Genomic DNA, 24,067 nt, shown 5'->3' with positions numbered 1-24,067 from the left:
TTCTGGGTGGAGAGTCCATTTGTAAATAAGTATTCATAAACACTAGCAAAATTACCCATTTTCCTTTCCTTTTAAGTCTGTATTTCTATAGTTGATTTTATTATAACAACATTTTAGGAATTCAAATCCAAACAGAAATTTAAAATTCATATTGTTCAACCCACTCATTTTACAGAAAAATGAATTTGGATACAGTCAAGTCCACAATCTTATCAAACCCATATAATTAGAATGAGAATCTGCTATAAATAAAAAAGCAATGTCCTTTAGCCCCTCTTACCTCATTTAATAGAAATGACAAAGGAAATAAACTATATCAACATAAATAAAGTACACAAAGTTCAATCTTTGAATAGTTGTTGGTAGGAAAAAAAACCTAAAATTCATATTAACTGGGATGATGCTGTTATGGGCTTAGTTGTGTTCCCCCAAAATCCACATGCTGTAGTCCTGACCCCCAGGGCTTCAGAACGGTACCAGATTTGGAGACGGGGTCTTTAAAGGGTAATTAAGTTAAAACAAGGTCATACGGGTGGACCCTTATCTAACTGGGCTGGTATCGTCATAGGAAGAAGAGATTAGAACATAGATGGAAGATGCAGGAAGAGGACGACCATCCACGAGCCAAAGAGAGGGCCTTCGAAAGAAATCGACCTTAGCAGCACCTTGATCTCAGACTTGTGGCCCCCAGAACTGTGAGGAAATAAAGTTCTATTGTTTAAGCCACTTCGTCTGTGGCGCTTTACTGTGGCAGCCCCAGCAAATTAATACAAGTGCCTACGAACTAGATGCACTAAGAGACGTAAGCCACTTGGTTTTAGTCCTGCGCATTATTGTTGATTTTAAAAAAATGTGAAATAGAAGAATGAGAAGAATCTAATATTTCACTTTCCAAAATTTCAACCCGCCTTGGAAATTTCTGCTGGCTTGATACAGCTGTTCAGAATATTCAGGCCCTAATTTCCACCTCTTCTACTAAAAGTCAAGACATAGTTTAAAATAGTATAAAAAATTGTTCTTCTGCTTATCGGATTAATATTACTTCTAAGATCGGATTTTTCAAATTTAATTTTTTAAATTTATTGCAATATCAGATGATGTATTATTGAATTGTACACTTGAAACCTATATAATTGTATTAACCTATGTCACCCAATAAATTCAATTTAAAAATTTTAGTTTGATTAAACACACAAAAATTCTGAATTTATTTCTCTCAGGTCTTGTCCAATAACCTGGCGCACATCCTGCACCCAAACCTTCCTGCTCACGCCTCCTCACCCCGAGGCCGACTCGTGCGACAGTGCCCTTACGCCCTGCACCTCAAGTCAACGCCGCTCGGGTAAATATTCACACTTCACTTTTGAAGTGACCTTCCACTCTTCCAGAAGTGCTGACTCATAAGACTGGTTCTACACCTACATACACATGAATAATTCACCTCTAAAAATAAATTTTAAAAGCAAAGAGATATAATTTTAAATGTTGATGGAGTCTTAAATGGATTATGCCTTTACATAACTGCACCAGATTCTGCGATCTGTGTTTACCTTTGCAAAGAGAAGAACTCATGCACCACGCATCATCCACTATAGATGCGAGCAGGACCCTTCCCGACAAGCCTCCTTCACAGACCGACTACCCTTCCTAACAATTCTAGAAGACTCCCTAAGTTCTTTAGCTGTGCTAGAATTTATTTTTAACTGGAGTCTGTCATTCAGACATTTCTCTTATAATAATACTCGAACTATAAACCTATAATACCAGAGATTTACACATTTGAAACACTAAAAATTGAATTATTATTCATCTCCACCTTGTTTTAAAAAGCTGAAAAGTTTACATAATAGGATTTGATTAAAATATATAAATCGCATATATGAAAATAAATTTATACACATACAGGAAAATGACCAGAAATTATCTTGAAACTAGCGTCCAGTGTCGTAAATGCTATCTTTAAAAGCAGATAGCACTGGGGGTTAAATTTATTCACTTTACAGCACATGATCTTAGGCAAGCTTTCTAACATTTCTTATTCTCAGTCTTCTCATCTGTGGAATGGAAATAATAGTGGCTGCCACCACACACAGTGTTAACATTAGGGTGTTCAAGTGGATCAGAACCCAGGGCGCTAAGCATCATGTCAAACCAGAGTATTTCTCTGCTAAATGAAAAAAAATCCACAGGGGTTCTTGCTTAGAGCAAGGTGAGACAGACACTAAATGTACCAAGGGGGTGCCTGGCCCCCCGATCAATACTAGGGATAAAGAATGACCCCCATCATGTCCCATGGCAAGTCTTGCCTACTTCGTGTCTTGGTCCCTTTCTCTTTAAGTCACTAGACCCCTCTGGCAATCTGGGTGGGAATGGCACCATGGAGTGAGGAAACTCTTGGGGGAAATTCACAGAGCATAGGGAGGAAAACAGCCATTATCCGAGACGCAGCCTGGGCTCAAGTGTGATGAAGCCCGTGGAGCTATCCCTTCCTTTTCTTTGGACTTTTCAACTTTCGATATCTGATTAATGGAACCAGCAGAGAGGAGTGGCGTAAAAAGAAAGGAAAGCCTGACTTTCGGGCCTGATGAAAGGTCAAGAAACTGCAGACAGTGGAAAGTGAAATCGCCAGGAAGATAACCCAGGAAACGTGGCAGTGGGAGAGGAAGAGGAGATGGAAGATGTGTGAAGCTTAGCAGTTTCTGCTGCTTTTCAGAAATCCTGACGCTAACTCTGAGATCGAGCAAGTGATATTTCTTTCAATTTCCTGGATTTAGCAATTCTCTACTGCTCCTTTAAAAACATGAACTTTATTTTTTGCTTTCTTCCCTCTTTATAGAAATAATTCGTGTTTATTGAAATCAATCAGAAAATACAGAAAGCCAATTACAAACATTATCTAAAAATCCTACCACTCAGAAATGACCACCCGGGGATACAATAATAAAGCATTAACCACAAATATATTCTCCATGAATGTTCAGGTTCTTTTGGCATCCTCACAATTAGTGTTGGGGTCCAGGAACTATGACACAAAAATTGTAATCTGTGAATCAGGATCTGGACAGATTTCTGCTCCACACATGAAGCTCTCTTCCGGGAAGGGTGGGGGCCCAGGAGAGACAATCACCTGGAGTTTTCCCGAAGGTTTATGTGTTAGCCACCAATGGCTTAATTCATTTTTGTTTTGTTTTGTTTCGTTTTTTTGTTTATTTTTATTTTTTTTTTAGGTGAGGCAACCTTTGGTTGACCTCACAGATCGCAAGGACCTTGTCAGCTTACAATCCTTATTTTTTACATTTACAGCACCTGGTCTTCCTAGGTGGTCTCCCATCCAAGTACTAACCAGGCCTGACCCTGCTTAGCTCCCGAGATCAGACAGGATCGGGCTGGTTCAGGGTGGCATGGCCGTAGACTCTTAATTCGTTTTGAAGCAAACCCTGTCTGATGGCTCTTCTTGGCTACTTTAGGGGTAAACGTCATAGTTTACAAAGGCATACATATAAATTTCTACTTTGGCAATGTTTTTGATACTCCCTAACAGAGTCCAGGGTAGGGTAGAGTGGAGTTTAAAGAAAGAGGAAAGGAAAAGAAAAAAGATTCTAAATAAAGCAGATCAAGTCTTACTTTCTAATTAAAGGGCTAGTACTAAATAAAGAAAATAAACAGACTTTTTATAGCGTATTACACAGATGCAAGAAAATGTTAAAACCTCTGATGTGACCAGTTAGAAAATAGAATTAGATAATTTTTAGGAAGCACTGCAAAAGATAGGCTAGTTTACCTCCCTGGCCAGTACGCAAATGTCAAAAATGTCAAACTACCTTTGACAAATTTCTGTTGATTGAAGATTGAAGATGCCTGGGTAGTTTCTCAACGACAACATTCTTAAACTTAACCCAAAACAGAACCATTAAAAAATAAACATGTCAAAAAATATCTCTTTCCCTTAGTGAAATTCTCCTTCTTGGAACAAAAAATTAAGTTAATTTCATCCTTCACCAAGAAGCATTCAGTTATCAAAACGCAATTTTAGAATGCTGAATTATATTAAGCCTATGGTGAAATGACAATTCACACTTTTTCATGGATCTGTGCCTAACTCTGCCTTCCCTGAAGTAACAAAAAAATCCACGCAATTTAGCATTGGGAAGCATCTTGTTATGTTCAACGTGTAACTGCCGTGTAAGCAGGCATAATACATTTAACATATGTTGGTCGTAGTTCAAGATACAGTGTTTTCTCTACGGAGTTGTTTTGCTGAGTTCACCTTTGGCAACCTCTGAGTAATGGTGGTGGGTAGGAAGGGGCTGTGGTGTGACAGTACTTTGATTTAAAAAGCAGTAGAGAAATTCCGGTTCTGGGTGAGATGTGCAACCCTGACCCTAAAGTGTTATCGTCTTATTGATTCTTAGACCGCTCACTTTTAAGATCCATGAAGGTACTGCTCTGTCATGCTCAACGCTGTGACAAAACAGTGTCTGACACAGAGCAAGTGCAAAATCAATACTTTTGAAAAAAAAAATATTTGTTAATAAATAAACACATATCAAAAGACTAGGGTGGAAAGTAAGATCGTCTAACTGAACTTTGGGAACCACTTTGGCATACTCCTAAGACGTTCGATATTTTAGAGTTCAACATAGATCTGTTTTCTTTCATTCAGTCAGTCTACCAACCAACCAAGGATTATGTTTGGTCTCAGAATATTTTGTGTTAAGATCTGTGATCAGGGCTGGAAATATGGAGATTGATAAGAAATATAGTCAATGATCTCATGTTCCTAAGTCTGGGACGCATACAGATACAGAGCTGATGTAATTAATAATGATCTAGTAGACTTCGAGAACTATGATAAGCAAATCAATAGTGAACTCCAGTGAGGGCGTAACTAATTCTAGCAGTGAGAATCAGGGAAGAATTCTCTGAAAGGGCAGTCACTCAACCAGACCCTGAGAAATGCATCGGACACTGATTCAGGAAAGGTGGCACATTATAAATTATTAAGAGCATGAACTTTGGGGTCAGACTGCCTGAGTTTGCAACCCAGTCTATCATTTATTAGCTGTGTGATCTTAGGCAAGTTACTTAACCTCACCATGCATCAGACACCTCACGTATCCCATGGAGATAACAATACCACATACGGCATAGGGTTGCTGGGAGGGTAAATTAGTTAACGTATGTAAAGCATCTACAACAGGCCCTGAAACATAATAACAGGTAACTAACTATGTGTAAGACAGAGAAAAGAAAGATGAACAAGACAGAGGCCATATTAATAAGTCTCAAAGAGAAGTGCTAGAATATACATATTTTTTCTTTTTGCTTGTTTTCACCAGAAAACAAATAAAAGCATAGAGTGTGTTAAGTACAAATTACTGTGTATAAAATGTTAACTTAATGATAGTTTTGGATCATTTCTCTTTTACTATAACTATGGATCTTCAACCCAGAAAAATGTAAAGATGTAGGTATATACACTCAAAACTCTACACATAATTTTAGGGGTCCATCTGCAAACTAAGGTCAGCAGGTACTTCATCAGACTTCTCCCTGAACAAGAGTTAATGGATGGGTCTAACAGTATTACCAAATTTCCATAAAAACCAGTGCTTAGTGTGGAATTTTATATAACCCCATTCAACTATGGGCCCTAAAGTATCTAATTAACTGTGAACTCAATAGAGGAACAAGACAAATAGAACACAAAGAACTTTGCAGCTCCATCTCAAAGCAAAGAAGGGGTAAAGAAAGCAATTACGGGTAGGTGGTCCTCCATCTGAGAAGCAGGCCTGGGAGGGAAGAGGACTGGGTCCTCTAACCCTGAGGAGGAGATGCGGGCGACAGTTAAGACGTAAAAACTGACCGGCTTTGTACTCACATGCTGAAGGAGCCCGGAGGGGCAGACACTCTTCGCAGGTCCGCAGCTTGCACCTGATGGAGGCTAGAGGCAGCAGGGAATGAGCAGCGAAGACAGTCAGCACAACAGCGTGGACAGACAGGGAACAAGCCAGGAGAGAGAAAGAGAGACACACAAAATTTAAACAGAAATTAAATGAGCGCGTCACCAAACAGTGCATGAGAAAGAAAATCAAGCCAGCCACGGAAATAATCCAAAAAGCCGGTGACAGCGACGAAGCCAACAGGACACACGGCGGGGGGCTGGCTCGAAGGCAAGCCACAGACCGGAGCTCAGGGCAGGGCACGGAGAGGGTGCGGGAGGGGGCGCCGAGGCTGGGCAGGGCTGCGGGGGCGGGACGGGTGGCGGTCCTCTCTTGCTCTAGGTCAGTCGGGACATCCAAAGAGAGGAAGCAGAGTGCGCACGCGCGCACGCACACGCACACACACACACATGCACACACACACATGCACACACATGCATACACACACACACAAGGGTTGGCTCGCACGATCAATTCATCTTTGAGGAGAGTCAAGGTATATTTATTTATTTCATCCCTTAACATAATCCTCATGAATCCAGGGTTTTGTAGGAATATTCACGTCCAAAGACCACCATTGTGAAAAGAGTGACTCAACGAAAACTTTAACTTCCTTCCCGTGAACACCAAAGGCTTTTTAAGAACCCCAGAGGTGATGGATACCCCAACAGCCTAAAGTCGCCACAGTGATCCTGTCCTTTCACTCATATTCTTGGAAGAATGAAAGCAGACTTCTCCCTTCTCTCCCTTCTTAGACAAAGGAGAGCACCTTCAGTGCCTATTAGAGAAGAAACGTAGAATTCAAGAAACTAAACCCCAAATTTCCTGCTGCTTTTTACATAATTGTTCTCTCTACTCTCTCAGACAATTTGAACGGTTTCCCTATAACTGCGATAGATACAGCTCATAAATCGCTCTTTTCTGCTGGGCGTGTGAATTCTCACATAAAGTCACCCATGAAATCACTCCCTTTTATCCTCAAAGGACAATCAGCTAGAACCAATAATACGTCTCAGGAGCCAGGATGATGGACTCCGGTTGCCTAATGCGAAGTCTGCCAACTAGAAATCTCATCCTTGGAACAATACAATTGCCCCCAATGCTGTAGTCTTAATTACTGGTGAACTTGAAGTAACAGCTAGCTTGAGTTCTCCCTAAACATATGAGTGATGTTGAATATCTGATGTCTTTCTAAGGTGCCTTTCAAATAGAGAGTATGATCTGGCCACCACATTACTAGTATATGAACCTAGATAAATCCCTGTTCCTTTGGGGGCGGGGGGGGGAAGGTATTTACTGGAGTTCATATTTCAAGTAGATTTATAAGTTATACTCCTGTGTCAGTGAGGGTTAGTACTGAACACAGATGGGGCTTAGTGTTTTAGTTTGTATATATAGTAATAACAAATGGAGTGACACACCAAGAAATTTTTTTAAACTAGTTTTTCCTTTTTGCATAAATGAAGCTCTAGTAGCATTATGAAGGCTTACTGTTTAAACGTTTCTCATGGGAGTTCCTCCAGGTATATATATGAACCGGATCTTGAAATCCTTCCACTCATTATCATAAAGTATAATCAAGACATTTCCTGCATTATTTTAATGTTCATGAGATATTAGATTTATGTTATTTTAGAAATAATTTCTGAGAAACGTAACAGATAGAATATTACATATGTGATCCATGTGCAAGCCACTAATTCAACATGTAACCACGAGTGTCAGGCACGCTGACAGGCACTGGGGAACCTTAAGAGGGAAACCCCAAAGTCTCCCACAGAGCAGCGAAGTGAGACAAGTAAACCAATGATTACGTTATTTTTGATAAATGGTGTAGAAAAGGATTCTAATGGAAAGCGATATTTCAATGGAGTCTTGAACTTGAATGAGAGTTAGCAGATCAAAAGGAGGTAAAGAGGTTACTGCACTAAAAGTGCAAAAATATGATGATACTCAAGTCAGGGTACTGCTCCAGGAGCAGCAATTATCTCTGAAGCATCGGAAGATGAGGATGAAGAAGGCAATGACCAAAAAGATTGAAGAAGCTAGGGGACATGGGCTTTCCTTTTTTAGAAAGGTCATTCTAACTTGGAAAAGACAGTTTTTGAAGGGCAGCAACAGTAGAAGGAAGGAAATGAATTATGAGCGTACTTCAGCAGTGCCACTGAGAGGTAACTGGCAGACAGGATGCATAGATGGTGTGAGAGTTAAAGATGTGGGAAATAAACAGAAGGTAGATTTCAAAGAACACATTGACTATGTGAAAGTAGAGGTGACTTAGGCAGGGGTCCCCAATCCCCAGGCTGCAAACTGATACCAGTCCGCAAACTGGTACCAGTCTGTGGTCTGTTAGGAACTGGGGAATGGGGCCACACAGCAGGGAGTGAGTGGTGGGCGGGTGAGTGAGCAAAGTCTCATCTGTATTTGCAGCCGCTCCCTAGAGCTAGCATCACCGCCTCAGCTCCACCTCCGATCATCAGGCATTAGGTTCTCATAGGAGCACCAGTCCCTGGTGCCACAAAGGTTGGGAACCCCTGAGTTAAAGGATGCTAGGGGCCAGGGACATGATGAATGAATGGATAAAGGTTCCATTCATATAAAGGTGAATGAAAAAGGCTCACTGGATGGCGAGGAGAAAAAGCAAAAGGAATCGAGTTAATAAATCCACTAGTACCAGGTGATGGGAAGTTGCTGTGAGATATCCAGATAAAAACGTCAACTAAGATATTTGGGTATGAGTCTCCAATTTCTAGAAGACAGCCTGGGCTGAAGACACAGACCTGAGACTTATTAGCTTATCAGTCACAGATGGCACCCAGGGTGCTGATGTGATCTCCCAGAGAAAGGGCAAATACGTGAGTTGTTTAGGAAGCCACGGCACCTTAAACCCCAAATATTCATAGTCGACATGCTGTGTGAAAGGAGGGAAATTCCTTAAGACGAACTGAAAAGCTACCCAGTTCCTACTGAGAAACCCCCTCTGCCAGCACACACACAGGTTTTTAAACTAAAATTCTTGAGACGGTTTAAACCAGTTCTCTTTCTTCCGAAAGAAGACAGGCAAATGAAACGGAAGAAACACATCGTTTTAATGAAAAATAAGAAAAGGAGAGAGGGCGAAAGAAAAGAAATGAAGAGAAAGAAGGATGGAAAAAATGAAGGAAGGAAATAAAGCATTATCTTTCTGTCTTGGCTGCAGCAGTAAACTTCGTATGACTGTGCATGAGACAGAAAACCTTGGCAGACTAAGGAGGTGGAACAACACATAAAAAGGTCTTAATGGCCAGGCTAGGCCGCCTTTAAACTGGAAACTCAGCCTGGAAACCCAGTGGAAGAAGTTCAGTTTCAAAACAAGGACTTCTAGTGAAACAGAAAGAAGTGATCAAATCCCGGAAGGTGAATACGATCAGTGAGTGAGAGAAATTAAAAGTTCAGTGAACAAGTCTTATAATGATAACTCGGTATTTCGCTTTCCTTTGAAAATGTGCCAACTGTATTGATTTTCTAAAACTATAACGTTGAACAATTTTCATCATAATTAGCAATAAATATCTATAATTTTAAAGTTCTATATGCGTTCCTTGTAAAAATGAAAAGCACACCATTATTGCCATGTCACATAGGTCTTTCAAAGGACCCAAGGCTGCTTTGATGGATCCACTCTTGCCCCCTGGTGGGGAGTTACTGTTTGGGGGTTGAGGTGGGCTTCTTGAACCCCTGCCCAGCTAAATCAATGAAGTCACAACATCTGTCACATGTGTCATGAGCCCAGACAGAAAACTATTTATATTAGTTTTTATGTGTGAAGAAAGCCCAAAGGAATTCTTAACACAGTTACTAAAGAAATACAAACTCTTTCTCAAGGGCAAGAGGTGTTTGAAACAACCTGAAAACAATGTCATGTCTGGGAAGATTATGAAATATCAAGGCATGCGAATGGGAGCTGTTTGCCTGTAGATACTGACTCAGCATTGTGTTTTCAGCCTGATAGAAGGTAAATGCATCGGGAATAAGCTAGGAGTTTCGCTAATTGCAAAACGTAACAAAATAAGAGATACAGCTAAACGGGACCTCTGGATGACGATTTAGGAAATGTGCTGGGGATGTCCAAAGTGACTCTGGGGAAGGAGGAAGCGGACAAGAGAGGATCTCTTACCCCAGCTTCAGACTTAGAAATAGACATCAAAACCTAAAACACATTAAGAGCCCTGTCTAACGCTGTTCCCCGACACACGCCATGTCAGAAAGAGCAGTGAAGTCAAGTTCTGGAAGGGAGCTACGGCACCTGGGTCACTGGTTTGCTCTAGGCACTTCTGTAGATTGGCATATTGACTGAGTTAATACCTGGCAAGGCATGTTCTTGCTTCACGGGCACCAGAGGAGCCAGCCAGCCATTCAGTTAAATAGGTAACCGTGCATCACAGGCCACAAACAGGAGCTTGGAGGGTCCTTCATTGGGACAGAAGAATGACTCAAGGGTGAGCCCCAAAATGACCTTACTTTGAGTCAGATGAGGCATATGGCATGATATACAGAAGATACTCAAAAAGATGCCCCAAATCTCCATCTTTTTTCCATCCCTTTCTCCTGCCCCAAATAGACAGTTCAATCAAAAATCAGATTAAGGGACACTAAAAAATTAAAATCACCTTACCTCAAATCAGTTTATGAAAACACCAAAAAGGAAAGGGCCGAGGAAAGGGGGGACACACTTTGTTTAAGCACTGAGTCATGCGTCAGGTTAAATCTACAGAGTAGGATGCCACCCGGCATGGCAAATTGAGCCGATGCATCAGAGTACACGGGACCAAGTGGGAGCATCAGGTAAAGGACGATTCACCAACAGGCAGAATGCGATGCAACGCGGAGGGAGGTGAGCCCAAATCCAGCTCTGCTGTCGGAGAAACTCACTCTCCAAGTGAGTGAGCAAAGAGGAGGCCGACAGCCTGCCTTCTTAAAACAAGAAAGAACGCATACATCTGAGTGCATTTTTACGGCCCTAGAATCACTCGATGATTTCCCGCTGGCCCCAGTAAATACATACTCAAGCGGTCCATGGAGAAGCAGCATCAATCTAGCACGCAATACAATAATAACTTCTAAAAGTGGCTGCTGTATAAGAAATATGAAGAAAAAATGAAAGGGAGACCGAGGAGCTGCTGGGACTGAATGAACCTGGTTCCTTTCTCCAGACAGGGAGGCCCCGCCCATGCGCATGCGCTGCATTCTCGTCTCTGGGGTCTCCGTGTTCCCACGGGCGCGCAAGGGGCAGACTCACTCATTGAGTAAAGGCATGGACGTTCTCCTCTTGCTCTTCTGCACCATGTTGGCCTGATTCCTCAAGGAGATCTGGATCATAGCCGGGGCCAGCCTGCAGGGCTCCCCGTCCACTTGCATGGGGATGGACTTGTAAGTCAGCAGTGTCACCTCTCGACACTGGTGCAGCCTTTCCCCGTGACCCCCGACTTGCAGGGCGGCCTGTAAAAACAAGGGCCGAAAGGAAGCAAGGAGTTAGTTCTGAAGAGGTACGCGGGAAAGCCAGGAACCCCAAGTCGACCGTGGAAAGCAAAAGGCCTTTGATAGACACATGGAAAGTCGTTAGCCATGAGTAAAACAGAAAACCTTGGATAAATCACAGACATGAGCAAACTAAAATTTCTAAACTTTTGATGAGCTTGACCATAAATTCTCATAGATTGCCACTTTTAGTCTTAATTTAATCATGTTAGTTTAATACGGAAGTTGTTCTCTGTGTAAAAAATTTTAAGTCAAAACAGAATATGAGATAAAGCACATAGTTTAAGACAGTTTCTATACTATATATAAATATATATTATAATAAATACATAGGATATAAATGTACATCATTTAAATATCAATGTAATATCTAGTTATATATTATAACACATAATATGTAACTTCATATATTAAATATCTTAATATTTAAATATGCAGCCCATCCTTGGTTAACTTCCAAACTTGGGCAGGCTTTTCCTTTTCAGGGTAAACCTCCTCAAGCTACTTCTAATCTGCATAAGGTCAACAAAGTGCAAAATAATGCTAACTGCTTGATTAAAAACTTTTTGAAAAGTAAAGCAGCTTTGAAGATCAAAATCAAACATAATAAGAGCTCAGTTCACCAAGGTGGCCACCAAATGCAAAGTCAACTCAATATCGTCTGTTAAGAGCAACACATCAGCATAACTTCCTTGCCTTAGTAAAAACAAAAACCAACCAACAAACAAAAACCGTATAATTAATATCAGTTACCCTTTGGGGGATAAACGAAAATCATACAATACTTGTTTGGAGCACACAAATTATACAGCTTGATGAATATTTTTGCACACAATGTGAACCTCTATCCAGATCAGTCTTTAGACAATTTATAACCCAGAGGTTTCCGTGCGGCCTTCGCAATCTATTTACAGTCTATTTCCATTGACCAGTTGGTAACCACTATTCTAACTTCCAGCACCACAGATTCAATTTGTTTGAACTTCAACTTCACGTAAAATGTATCACACAATATGTACTCTTTTTTGTGTCCGACATCTGTTGTGCATCATTATTTCTGAGTAATACATAGCAAAATGGATTGATCTATTCTGCTGGTAAACATCTGGTTGTTCCCAGCTTTGGCTTTTATTGATGTAAACTTCCTTGTGTATATTGATGGACATATAAGCTCTTGGTTGCATACGATGAGTAGCATTGCTATGTGATACGTTTAAATGTACATTTACTTTAGGTAGATACTGTTAAATAGTTTTTCACTAAGGTTGTATTACAATGCACTTTGAGCATCAATTAATGTATAATGAAATAAACTAAAAAAGGAGTCAAATAATAACTTCAGCCCCAAATCTAAAAGATTTACTTAGGAAAAAGGAAAACCGTACATATTATCAGCTTGTTTTGATATGTTTCATCTGTATGAATGGGAGGAAAACTTTGTTAACTGAGATTTGTGAAGTCGACTTCCACTTACTTGGTTGCCAGAAATTTGTATTTACCTGAGGTTTTGAATTATTTTTGCACTTGCATTAATTTAAATAATCGAAACATGATTAGCTATAAATAGAGAAAAGGAACACAAAGGGACAGAAAGAAGGGAAAAGGAAACAGAATAAAAACCTGAAAAGTAAAGAACTCGGCATTACTGAACATGTTTGATGTGTGCTTTACACAACTGTGTGCTTCACCTATAATTTATTTAATTAGTGGGAGAACAAGAAAACAGAGGAGAATGTGGCGAAAATTTAATAAAATTCTTTTTGGCCTATTACCGAATCCTCATTTATTCAGCAGAAAGTTTTTTTTTTTTTCTGGCTGTACTTAAATGATCGGTGTAAGTTAGTCTATGGATTTGAACCACTATCTCATCTCCCGAACTTTTTCAATATATTTCCCTTGCCTTCAAGTACTTCTCAGCCCGACACTTATCTGACAAAACTGTATATCTCTTCATCCACTAAAGAAAATTCCATTTCGTTCTTTTTCTTCCTCTGGGCTTGACTAGGCCTCTTGACAAAAATGCAGAACCTCCTAGGTAAGAACTTATTCCTCTGAGTTTAACAGGAGTAAAAATAGCTTAAATACTTTCCAGCTCGTTGGTACTGGAAGGCATACACAGTGCCGCACAGCACGTTTAAGCCATGTTCTCAGCCTCACACTAGGACACAGGCAAATACCACAAACATGCGGAGGTAAACAGCTGTCACGGGCAGTCCTGCTGGTATTTCAGAATCAATCTAAGATCACCGCACAAGCACAGGAGGAATTGTCCAGGTTGGCTTTCTGGGATGGACATTTCCATTATTGTTAATACAGCCACGTTAAATTATTTTTGGAACAAGTTAAAGGTAATTTTTTTTTTCTTTTCTTTCTTTCTTTCTTCTTCTTTTTTTTTTTTAATGCGTACAACACCTGGTCTTCCTACATGGTCTCTCATCCAAATACTAACCAGGCCCAACCCTGCTTAGCTTCTGAGATCAGACATCAGGCTTGTTCAGGATGGCATGGCCGTAGATCATGGACCATGGCTCCACTGGAGTGCGAACCCAGGACTTTCTACGTGTAAAGCTGACATGCTACCACTATACTATGAAACCACGTCCTAAAGGTAATTCTTAAAAAGCTTAATAGTAGTTATTTTTCATCACTCCGAAGGGTCTAAGCTTAACATCCTATTAAAGCATATGTCCTAAAAGCCCCATGATTTGCTAGAATGAATCATTCACTGATAATAATAAATTGGTTTATGCAGACATCCAATTACCTATTCAACCTAGCCTGTCTTCTTTTTGCGAATCCTTCAAATATTGCCCTTCTGGTAGCATAGCGAGGATAACCAAGACAGCCCGAGCTCAGGGCGTCCTTTGCCATTCATTACGCTCAGATGGTAACGACTTCCCTTCACTCCTCAGGAATGGCTTGAGATGTCCTGGCTTTCCACACTACCCTCCTCCCTAGAGTACTTCTCTCCATCTCCCTTCTAGCCTCATCTTCCTTCTTACTACTCAAGTCCTTATTCCACTTGCTGTCAGATGGGAAGGATGGACAATCCCGGGTTGGGAGAGAAGAGAAGCAAGGCCAAGCCCTCCTCTCCTTCCTTTCTCACCAGTGCTGCCAGCCCCTGACTCCCAGGCTCACTCCTGTAACAAAATGCCCAAGGTGGAAATCAGTGACCTGGAGAATTAACAATTGGGATAAATCAATAACACCAATATCTGGGATTTCTTCTTTATGGCTAACAAGTAGCCTTAGAAGACTAAGCAACAAAAGTAGAAAACATAAAATTGTTTTTTTTATTAAATAAACAAAAGATCATTGCTAAAGATACAATAAAGAATTTTGGAACTCATACAAGAATGTTATGAAGACCTTTAAGTTCACAAATCGAAAAGCCTAAATAAGAGAAACTTCTAGAAAGAAACAACTTGCAAAATTTGGTATAATAAGCACATAAATTGGATAGATTATACTGACTTCAAAAACTGAAAAAGTTATCAAAAATACATCTGATCCTACCCCCCATTCCCAAACATGCCAAGCAGACCTGATGTTATACAAGCAATTCTACCCAACTTAGAAAAAAAAAAAAAGATGGTGTATTTAACACAACTAGCTTCAGATAACACGATGCTACAGCTTCTGAGGTAACAAAACCAGATAAGGGCATATAAGAAAATAAAATTTTACCCTAAATTATGTTTATAATCGCAAACACTAAAATCATTTTTAAAAATTGCTTCTCCTGGTCTATTACATAAAAACTAAATTGTGATCTATTATGTTTTTTTTTTTTGCAAGACTTAAGGATAATTCCACATCAGAAAATAAATTATCGTAATTTAACCACGTTATGGTTTAAATGAGAAAAACCCTATCATCATCTCATACATTTCAGTAACTTTTAGGATAAAAAGTTGTTAGAAAACTAGAAATTGAATGTAACTTTTTTAACTGTAAAAGTCATCTTCCAAAACACATAGAGAAAATGTTATTCAGAGAAAAGAAAATTTAGAAGCATTCCTTTCAAGGGAAAGAGTTAGTCACAAGCAACAAAAGTTTTCAACATAACATTGGAAGTCCTGAACCACGTAGTAAGTCAAGGGAATAAATTTGTAGTATGAGTTTTACTTACAATAATATGATTTCCTGTATGCTCAAAAACATAAAAATAAAGCAATTGGAAGAAAACACATCAAAATATAAAGTTATGGATCATGTGCTTGTGACTGATATTTTTACTTTTAGTTCTTATACTTAGGTGTATTATCAAACTAAGCAAACATTTAATGTTACTTTTTTCTTAAAAAAAATAAAAGATTGGCACATGTACATCTTCAACCTTGGGAATTTCTCCATGTAATTTTTCTCACTGAATAACCTTTCGCTTTTCTAATTCATAAATAGAAAAGAGCCTACATATTTCAATTTCAATTAACAAAAAGAAAGCTGACTATGCTTTCTGTAAAGTTTAGGGGACTAAAAAAATCTTTGCATTCCTGACTACATAGCAAATTAGGCTCCCAATTCCTCAATCTGAATAATGCTTTGAACTGTCTTGAAAAGTTTTAGATTATTTTGAAAAGTTTTAGATTATTTAGACTCAACATGAAAGGACCTTCACAACCATAATGGCAGAGAACTGTAGAGAAATAAAAAATACAATGTCTAATTGAATCTGTGTGGAATCCAAAAAGTAAACACATCACCAAGAACCCAACAAAGAATCATCTTATTTAGAAGGAATAGGTATCAACCAGTAAAATGGAGACTTCTGCTTTGAAATTTGCAATTACAAGATAAAGAGTCTTAAAAAACTATTTTTCCCCATCCCAGTTATTCTATTTCAAATCTCTCTTAAAGTACCACTCTGAACATTTTAAATACACAACAATACACACGTATGCCCAAATAACTATATTTTCCTGTTTATATAATTATCGTACACAGCTGTATGGGTTTTCATGTAATTTACTTTCTTAGAAACGTAATCAATATAATAGTTTCAAGAAATGTGAAATTGCAAGATTGAAAATAAAATTATTTTATCTTGAATGAAAAAAAAAACTGCAATGGTGTACTGCGACACGAGCGGTAAGTAAGACTTGTATGAAAATATGGAATGATATGCCAATATTACTCTGCTTTTTCTAGGTAGATTTCTTTATTATCTTGGAAGTAATCTGAAGTCACTAGAATCTGAGATTCAATTACACATTTGATACTAGCTAGTATGCATGTATTACATTATTCATATCATGTAAAGAGAAAAAAATAATTGACGTAACTTCAGGATTTCATTTTCTCTCCGCCGGTTCCCATGTACTGCTTTTTTTTTTCTCTATCTTGCTAATGATAGGGCTGGAAATAGAAGGATTTGATGGGCCCCCAAAGTCTCTCCCCCAACCTCAGGGGTCTCCTGAGCTTTAAACATACATTTCGAACTGTCCTTTTCTGTATCTCCTTAGGTGTCTCATGGGGGTTTCAAATTTAACTTATATAAAACAGTTTGTTTCTTGGGCAATATTTTCTTTCTTTTATATTTTCAACCTCATTTAATATATTCCTCTCTTACCTAATGACCTAGACTAGCCACCTGGGATTCATTTATATATTCATTTATATATTTTTTTCCTCCTTTGCAATAAGTCACTATAAATAACTCTTGAATTTGTCAATCCTTTTCATCCTCATTACCTCCTTCCTTACTTCAGGATTCCAGCTCTCCCTGTTTCCTTACCTACACTTTGCTTCATCTACCTGTCCCCAGCAGTAAAGATTCTGGTCACCCTTCACAATGGCACCCAGGTCATCTTTCTGAACCACAAATCTAACCCTGTTTCACACCATCTCCCTCAACCGTTTACAGTTTAAAAACCGAAAAGCACTATTTCTGCTCCGTCTCCATCATATCCACGTTTTTATTCACCGTATGCGTCATCACTCAGAGCCACCGTGAGTATTTCTAGCAGATCGTGCTTCCTTAGCCTAATCCCCCCGGCCATCTCACTGTGAGAACGCCTGCCTCCTCTGTGAAATCTTTGCTGACGTTTCTTTTTATTAAACAGTTTTGCTCTCAGCTGTCCTTTCTATCCTCACCCATGCCTTTCTCCTAGAATTTATTAGGTTGTATTGTGATTGTTTATTTCTTCGTCTCCCCCCACAACACTGAATTGTAGGCACCCCCAAAGCAGGGCTTTCCTTTTGGTTCATTTCCTAACTGTTTCAGCTTGCAGACTGCCATTTATGGATTCGATAAAGTATTTTTGGAGTCAACAAATAGTCAATAAATATGCATGAATGAAGCAGGGAGACATCGTAAATAATAAGTGATATCATGAATTTACAAAATCCCTATCAGTTAGAGACCCTCATTATTGCCTATATTTCCCATATGCCGCGTGACCTTTAATGATCCAGCCTCAGAAGTCACATAGCATTACTTACACTGCACTTAATTTGCCGAGAATTCATCAGCCCTCCCAGAGTTAACGGGACGGTACGTAGACCCAAACTCTTGATGGGAGAAGTGTTCCCAAAATTTGAGGCCATTTTAAAAGCCCATTATCAGAAGATGCTAGTGAACTAATTTGTTTTTTTTCAATATACAAATAAAGAAATCACTTATTCTGCTTTTTCAACATAAACTGTATAAACAAGTAACCAAATAATAGGTGAAGAGGATTTCTCTTTATACAAATATTCTAGTTGATAAATGAAAAAGGATAAAATTAGAATAGTGCTACTTTCAACCTCTAATGAATCTTAGATCCAGACATTGATCATGAAAGACTACTAAAAAAGAGAAAAATAACCAGAAATTACCTATCCTATTTTGGAAGAAGAAAACACTACCTACAAAATAGATTTGAGGGAGAAAAAAGTGTCTGATTCATCTAGATGCAACTATCAACTTAGAGGAAACGAGAAAGAGAGAACATGTTAATTGCTACCTCAGGGACATTATCAGCGCTATTCGGACTCAGGGAAACTTTACAGGGCAAAAGGCTTGGTTTCTTCGACAAATAAATGAAAAAAAAAATAAGAGAGAGAGAGATGGGTAGGAACCTACAGAGACTTAATGAGTCATATCAACCAATCACAACAAATGAATTGTATTTGGATCCTGATTGAAACAAACAGAGCATAAGAAAACAAATGGCGTTTGCAAGATAATTGGAAATTAGAGCGCTGAGATGATGTTTAGTGATATTTAGGTGTTACTGTTTTAATTTTTTTTAGATAAGATGATGTCGTGACCGTGTTCCTAAAAGTCTTTTAAGAACCCAGTCAGAAATATTTATAGATAAAATGATATACTCTCTGGGACTCGAAATAATATATGGAGGAGGTTACAGGTGGGGACGGAAATAACACTGTCCATAAGGTGATAATTATAGAAGCCAAGTGATGGTACATGAGGGTTCAATATAATATTTCATCTGTTGTCATGTTGGATTTTTCCCGTAGCAAACATTTAAAAAACACATTTTACTAATTGCTGAGTGACCTTGGGCTAAAGTCAAATCTCCTTCTTAAATCCCATTATGAACTCCGTGATCTGGCCCCTGCCTGCTTCGCCAGCATCATCTATCACTCTCGCTTTTCACCTCCGTTTAAACTATGAAACTAATTACAGTTCCCACCGAGCACCATGATCTCTCGTACTTCCAAGTGTATATAAATTTCCCTTTTTCCAGAATGCCAGGTCCCATTCTTCTCTCTTGGAAAAATCCATTTATTCTGTCACATTTACTCATCGCAAACTATAGGTATTTGGCTCTCTGTTCTGTAGCAGAGATTCACTAGAGTGATGAATATCTACCATCTGCCACTCCCAGCTGGCACTCCGTCGTTCCTGGCCCTCCTCTTTACTCCGCGAGGCTGACCCGTTGAGACTGCATCAGTGCTTCCCTTGACCTTTAGCTTCTGATTTGACTTCCCCAGAGGGAAGCACCAGCAGAAGGTCTGAAGGACAAGAGTCAGACCACTGTGTTCATGTCCCTAGCTCCCTCCCTCGCAGGTCGGCACAGGTGGGCTGCTTCCGCTCAGCAAATATTACTCCTATTAAGGGGTCCTTGCCAAACAGTGCTCTTTCTCGCGCTGCTGACTGCTTCCTTGTCCAGGTGCCTTCAGCTCAGGAATACAATGCCACCCATTACGGCTTCTCACAAACCCAGCGCACTGTTTGTAAAGAGTTCCTCCATTAAACTCTCCTTCAGCTACCCACTTTTGGTCTGCCTTCTCTTTCCTGTTCACACACTAATTATATGATTGTAAGCGAGAACAACTCAAACCAGGAAAAGACTACAAAAAGAACCTGACATGAACAGATCTGGACTGAAGTTACAGAAAATGAAGAGTAAAGAATGTTTTAGGAAGTGACAGAATGTGGTGGAAAAGAAGCAAGGAAGGTTCGAAGCTCGATTTGACGTCACAGACCATTTGAGGAAGAAAGTCAAAGAGGGCGGTGGGAAAGGCTGGAGAATCAAAGAGAAACTCAATCCTGCAGGCCAGGTAAAGATTTAGACTTTGATTCTGAAAGCAATGAGAAAGTGCCTGATGGTCCCCTTTCCCTCCCAAGCCTAGGTAGGCAAAGATGTGCTCTTAGACATTTCTTTCCCGACAGCCTTCCACCACACGGATGGGACTAGGACTCTCTGGTACGTGGTAAACATTCAATGAATGTTCACTGGGTCTGTGAAGAAATAAATGAATAAAATACTCGGGGCCAGGTTTGGGGCCGTTCTGGTCACCTCCAAGAATTCTTCCTTGCATATATTCTTCTTGAACTTATTCCTATCTGCTCTAGGCTGAGTCTTCTGCTGTAATTAATATAAGAACTCTGGAGAGAAAAAGCTGTATATGAGCTACAACTCTGAGAATTGAGTCAATCCTAGCCTCGTCCTTTACACTCAGCAACTGTTTCATTCCAGAGATAACAGATTTAATGAGCGACATCACCATCTCTGGTGAGGAACATTCTTGCCATAGTCACAAATACATTATTCTGTTAAATCTCAGTAATTGGAAGTGACTGAGGAAAAGTCATTTAGAGTCCATGAGATGAGTGAAAAAGAGATGTTTTGGATTGTTTAGAACAAGATATACAATCTTTTTGCTTCTAAGTATAAATATAGCACAAATCTAGTGCTAACCAAAGACTGTAGGTAGCAGCTTTATTTTAATTTGCTTTATAAGCTGATAGTGTGTTCTGATTTACACCAGATAAAATGATAATCATAATTTTAATTGGTGTCCTCATCGTTTGATAAGAAGTTGAAATATATGGTCAAACCTGCTTGAAATGATACTTACACTATATAAATTAACATTTTTAATGTAAACAAACAAATTAAAATGCAAGGTGATCTCAATACTGTGAAAACTGAATATTCATTAATGTCACAATGACTTCTTTCTATATTCAATAATTTTGTGATAATAGAGATGCCCATCTTATGGTTAAGCAGAGAAGATACAGATGAATGCAAATGACCACTTTCCTTTTTACCTAAATGCTCAAGTCCTCGGTGAACCAAAAAAGAGTCAAATGACAACGTTTTTGCATCATGCAGGGATATGTCTGTGACACAACGCTTTTTAATTAGCATGAACACTTTGCATTTCATTTGAAAATTCATCATGAAAATTAACAAATAATATTTATTTTCGCAGTTCAAACAAATGTGCATCAATTTTTTTAACGGCATAAAGAATTATTGTTTGTTCTTGTTTTCCCCAAGCAACTCCATATCGCATGAAGTTTATTGATTGATAAGGCAGGAGAGAAAATTATACCAAAGTCCTACGAAACGAAAAAGTTCTATGACTAAAATACATTTCATTTCAATAAAATAGTCGTATTGCTCACCAAAGAGGCCATGGTGAACCCGATGACTTCAATATAACCATCATCGTGACGCTGAGGTTCAAAATCATGGTGATCCCCTGGGTTCCCCCAGGGCATTGTGCCAGCACAATATCTGCATGATAAGATTAAAAAGGGAATTAAATTTATCCCATTACTCTCGTGATTCTCATTAGAGATTAACTTATAGTTAGATCCAATGTTTATTTGACGTAAGTTTTCTATTGCAGACCTTCCAACAACAGCAAAACAATGGACTCATCATCATCTCCAAAATATGTCTGTGACAACGAGCCACCATTTTACAACTAAAGCATTCCACGGTGCCCAACTCTCTCCTAAGTTATTATTTATCAACATTTATCACTCTATAATTCATATATGTCTGCTTTCCATGATATGCCATGAATTATGGATGGATGGTTTCAGGATTCGGTCTTAGAGGCAGACATACGCATTCTAGTCAGTGGAAAAAATGGAAGAGAACTGAGGTGGGTAAGCATTCAATATTACATACGTATCAATGATAATAAGTAACCACAACAGAAGAGAAACTGAAGAAGAGAGAGTGAAGAAGGGATGGGAAAAAAAAAAAAAAAAGCTATGAGATCAGAAAGGGGAAGTAAAGGAAATTAGAAAAGTAGAGAAATAAGAATCACAGTGGGGAAGGGAGAGAAGCAAGATCAAAAAGGGATATGTCAATAAAAGAGGAAGAGCAATTAAAGAAAATTAATACTGTTTCTTGAGAATCTAGGTCTTCTACTTAAACTAAAAGGAAATACTTTGGAACAAGATCATATGTAACTATACTGAGCTGAGCAGTCAAATGTAATCAAAACTATATTTAAGATGGTTTCCTAGCCACAGACTTACATTTTAATTTAATTCAATCTAAATAGAACTTACTTGCAGATTTTGTGTCTGAGTGGTCTGCTTTGCAAATAACAAAGGGTCACAAATCTGTCCCTTCCAAAATCCTGGCTTGACAGCCTAGAATCTAATTTTATGCCCCTGAAATAATGTGCTTATTCTGAGACTAGTTCATCTTAAATACCCCTTTCTCCTGAGGTATATATAATAGCACCAAAGAGAGTTGACATCCTGACTAGAAAATGCTACTCTAATTGATCCTATTTTTCCAAAGCAATCATCTGGCAATGATTTGGAATGAATTCCATACTAAAATCGGGCTGGAAGGTTTCCTAATAGCTTTTGGGAAACTGAGAACAGAAATTTATTCACGTCTATCTATCATTCTTGGGGGGTGGAAGGATCAGTAATTTGAGAATTAAATTAAAATGTTCCACTCCAGAGAGATGCCTGGGGCTCTTAAGGATGGATAAGTATAGACTACGCATGCCATACCATGCAAACAAAACAAAACAAAACACATCTACCACAGAGAACACTAAACAAACCAAGGAGCACAAAATTGTCAGATCTGGAAACTCTTAATAAGCCTTTAGATAACCGATTTTCACTGTTTGTACCTGGAAATTTTCTATAATGAAACAGATAACCTCAAGTCAAACAGAGTTCACGTCAAACCACGGAAACAACGTGAACGGCACTTACCTGGGTATATTTAAAAATACTATACACTGGAACTTCAGTTCCTGAATCTTTGGGGTGAGATCTGTTCCATCACACTGAAATGATCAAAGCAGAAAAAAGCAAAAGCTTTGAAGTAGTCACAAGTCTTAAAAAAAATATCGAAGGCAAGTAGGTTGACACAAGCATGTGCCATGGTCTTCCTCTTGACCTCTCTCTGCTTAAGTGAATCCCGTTACACTGATTGAAAATTGATTTGGATTGTAGCTTTACCAGGCCCAGGAACTACCATCGTTCTTAACCTTGGATCATTACTAAGTATTTTGGCTTGGAAAAATCAAAGAAAAAGCTTTCGTGCCCCTTTCTCATTTACCACTGATGACAAAAGTCAAACAAGGGAAATGGTAGTCGCAACTATAGACTTCTCAATGGCAAAGGTATAAAGCCTGCTTTTATACTTGCTCTCCTCAAACCTCATCAGAGAATCTCCCCGTCATCTTCGCTTGTGGAGAGAGGAGTAAAACATCCCCAAGCTCTCTGAGAATTTTTAAAGATTTCTTTAGGAGGAGTTTCGATCGCAGAGTAAGGATTCTGCTCGCAGTCAAGCGTGTTTCTTTCTTTTCCCAAATGATTTTGATGCAGCCTACTTTTCATAAGCATTCTCAAAAGTCATTTCCAGGAAATCTTACAGTCCTAAATAAAGTATTTTAATATGTTATTTAGACAGGAATCATATTTTAGATATCGGTTGAAGGTGTTTTCACAATACTTTCAGATAATAAGCAAACGTGAAGTCTCTTAATTTACTTAAGGACTTGAAATGAGTTGATAGATGACTATACCAATAAAAAATATAGACATCTTAAATTATCAAGATTGAATGTTGTAAGCAGTGAAAAACTTTTAAAAAATAGAATGTGATACATTAATAGAATGTAATACTGCATGCAAAGCAGTATTGCTGCATTACAGAAAAAAACTGTAATTAATATTATTGTATTTAAAACGATCGTTTTTTTAACTTTCAACTTTTCCTCCTAGGGAACATGTCAATGATTCTAGGAACTCATCAAATTATATGAGGATGGACACCTTACAATGTATTGTGCTTTACAAAGTTGTTTGGTGTTTTTTTTTTTTAATGTATTATTGCATGTAAACTTTGCAAGTCTCCAGAATAGCAGTTTTC

At 38.8% G+C, this 24,067-nt stretch overlaps 1 protein-coding gene and 1 pseudogene across 12 annotated transcripts in view; both read right to left on the bottom strand.

Annotated features, from left to right (window-relative positions):
- DGKI (diacylglycerol kinase iota) overlaps nucleotides 1-24,067 on the bottom strand; it is a 367,036-nt gene that overhangs the window by 120,774 nt on the left and 222,195 nt on the right. For 7 of the 12 annotated variants that reach the window (XM_036230859.1, XM_036230852.1, XM_036230860.1 and 4 more), the window contains 4 exons: nucleotides 22,903-22,976; nucleotides 21,331-21,442; nucleotides 11,221-11,420; nucleotides 5,882-5,944 (listed from right to left, as the gene is read on the bottom strand). In XM_036230859.1, the coding sequence (XP_036086752.1) occupies nucleotides 5,882-5,944; nucleotides 11,221-11,420; nucleotides 21,331-21,442; nucleotides 22,903-22,976 (449 nt within the window). The remainder of the gene's footprint in view (nucleotides 1-5,881; nucleotides 5,945-11,220; nucleotides 11,421-21,330; nucleotides 21,443-22,902; nucleotides 22,977-24,067) is intronic. The other 5 variants (XM_016122880.2, XM_036230855.1, XM_036230861.1 and 2 more) reach the window with 1 other exon arrangement.
- On the bottom strand, nucleotides 3,295-3,413 carry LOC118610908 (annotated as a pseudogene).

Source organism: Rousettus aegyptiacus, unplaced genomic scaffold (genome assembly GCF_014176215.1).
Source record: "Rousettus aegyptiacus isolate mRouAeg1 unplaced genomic scaffold, mRouAeg1.p scaffold_m13_p_13, whole genome shotgun sequence".
Lineage (NCBI taxonomy): Eukaryota > Metazoa > Chordata > Mammalia > Chiroptera > Pteropodidae > Rousettus > Rousettus aegyptiacus.
Note: the sequence above shows the minus strand (reverse complement) of the source record. Positions and strands in the feature narration are given on the sequence as shown.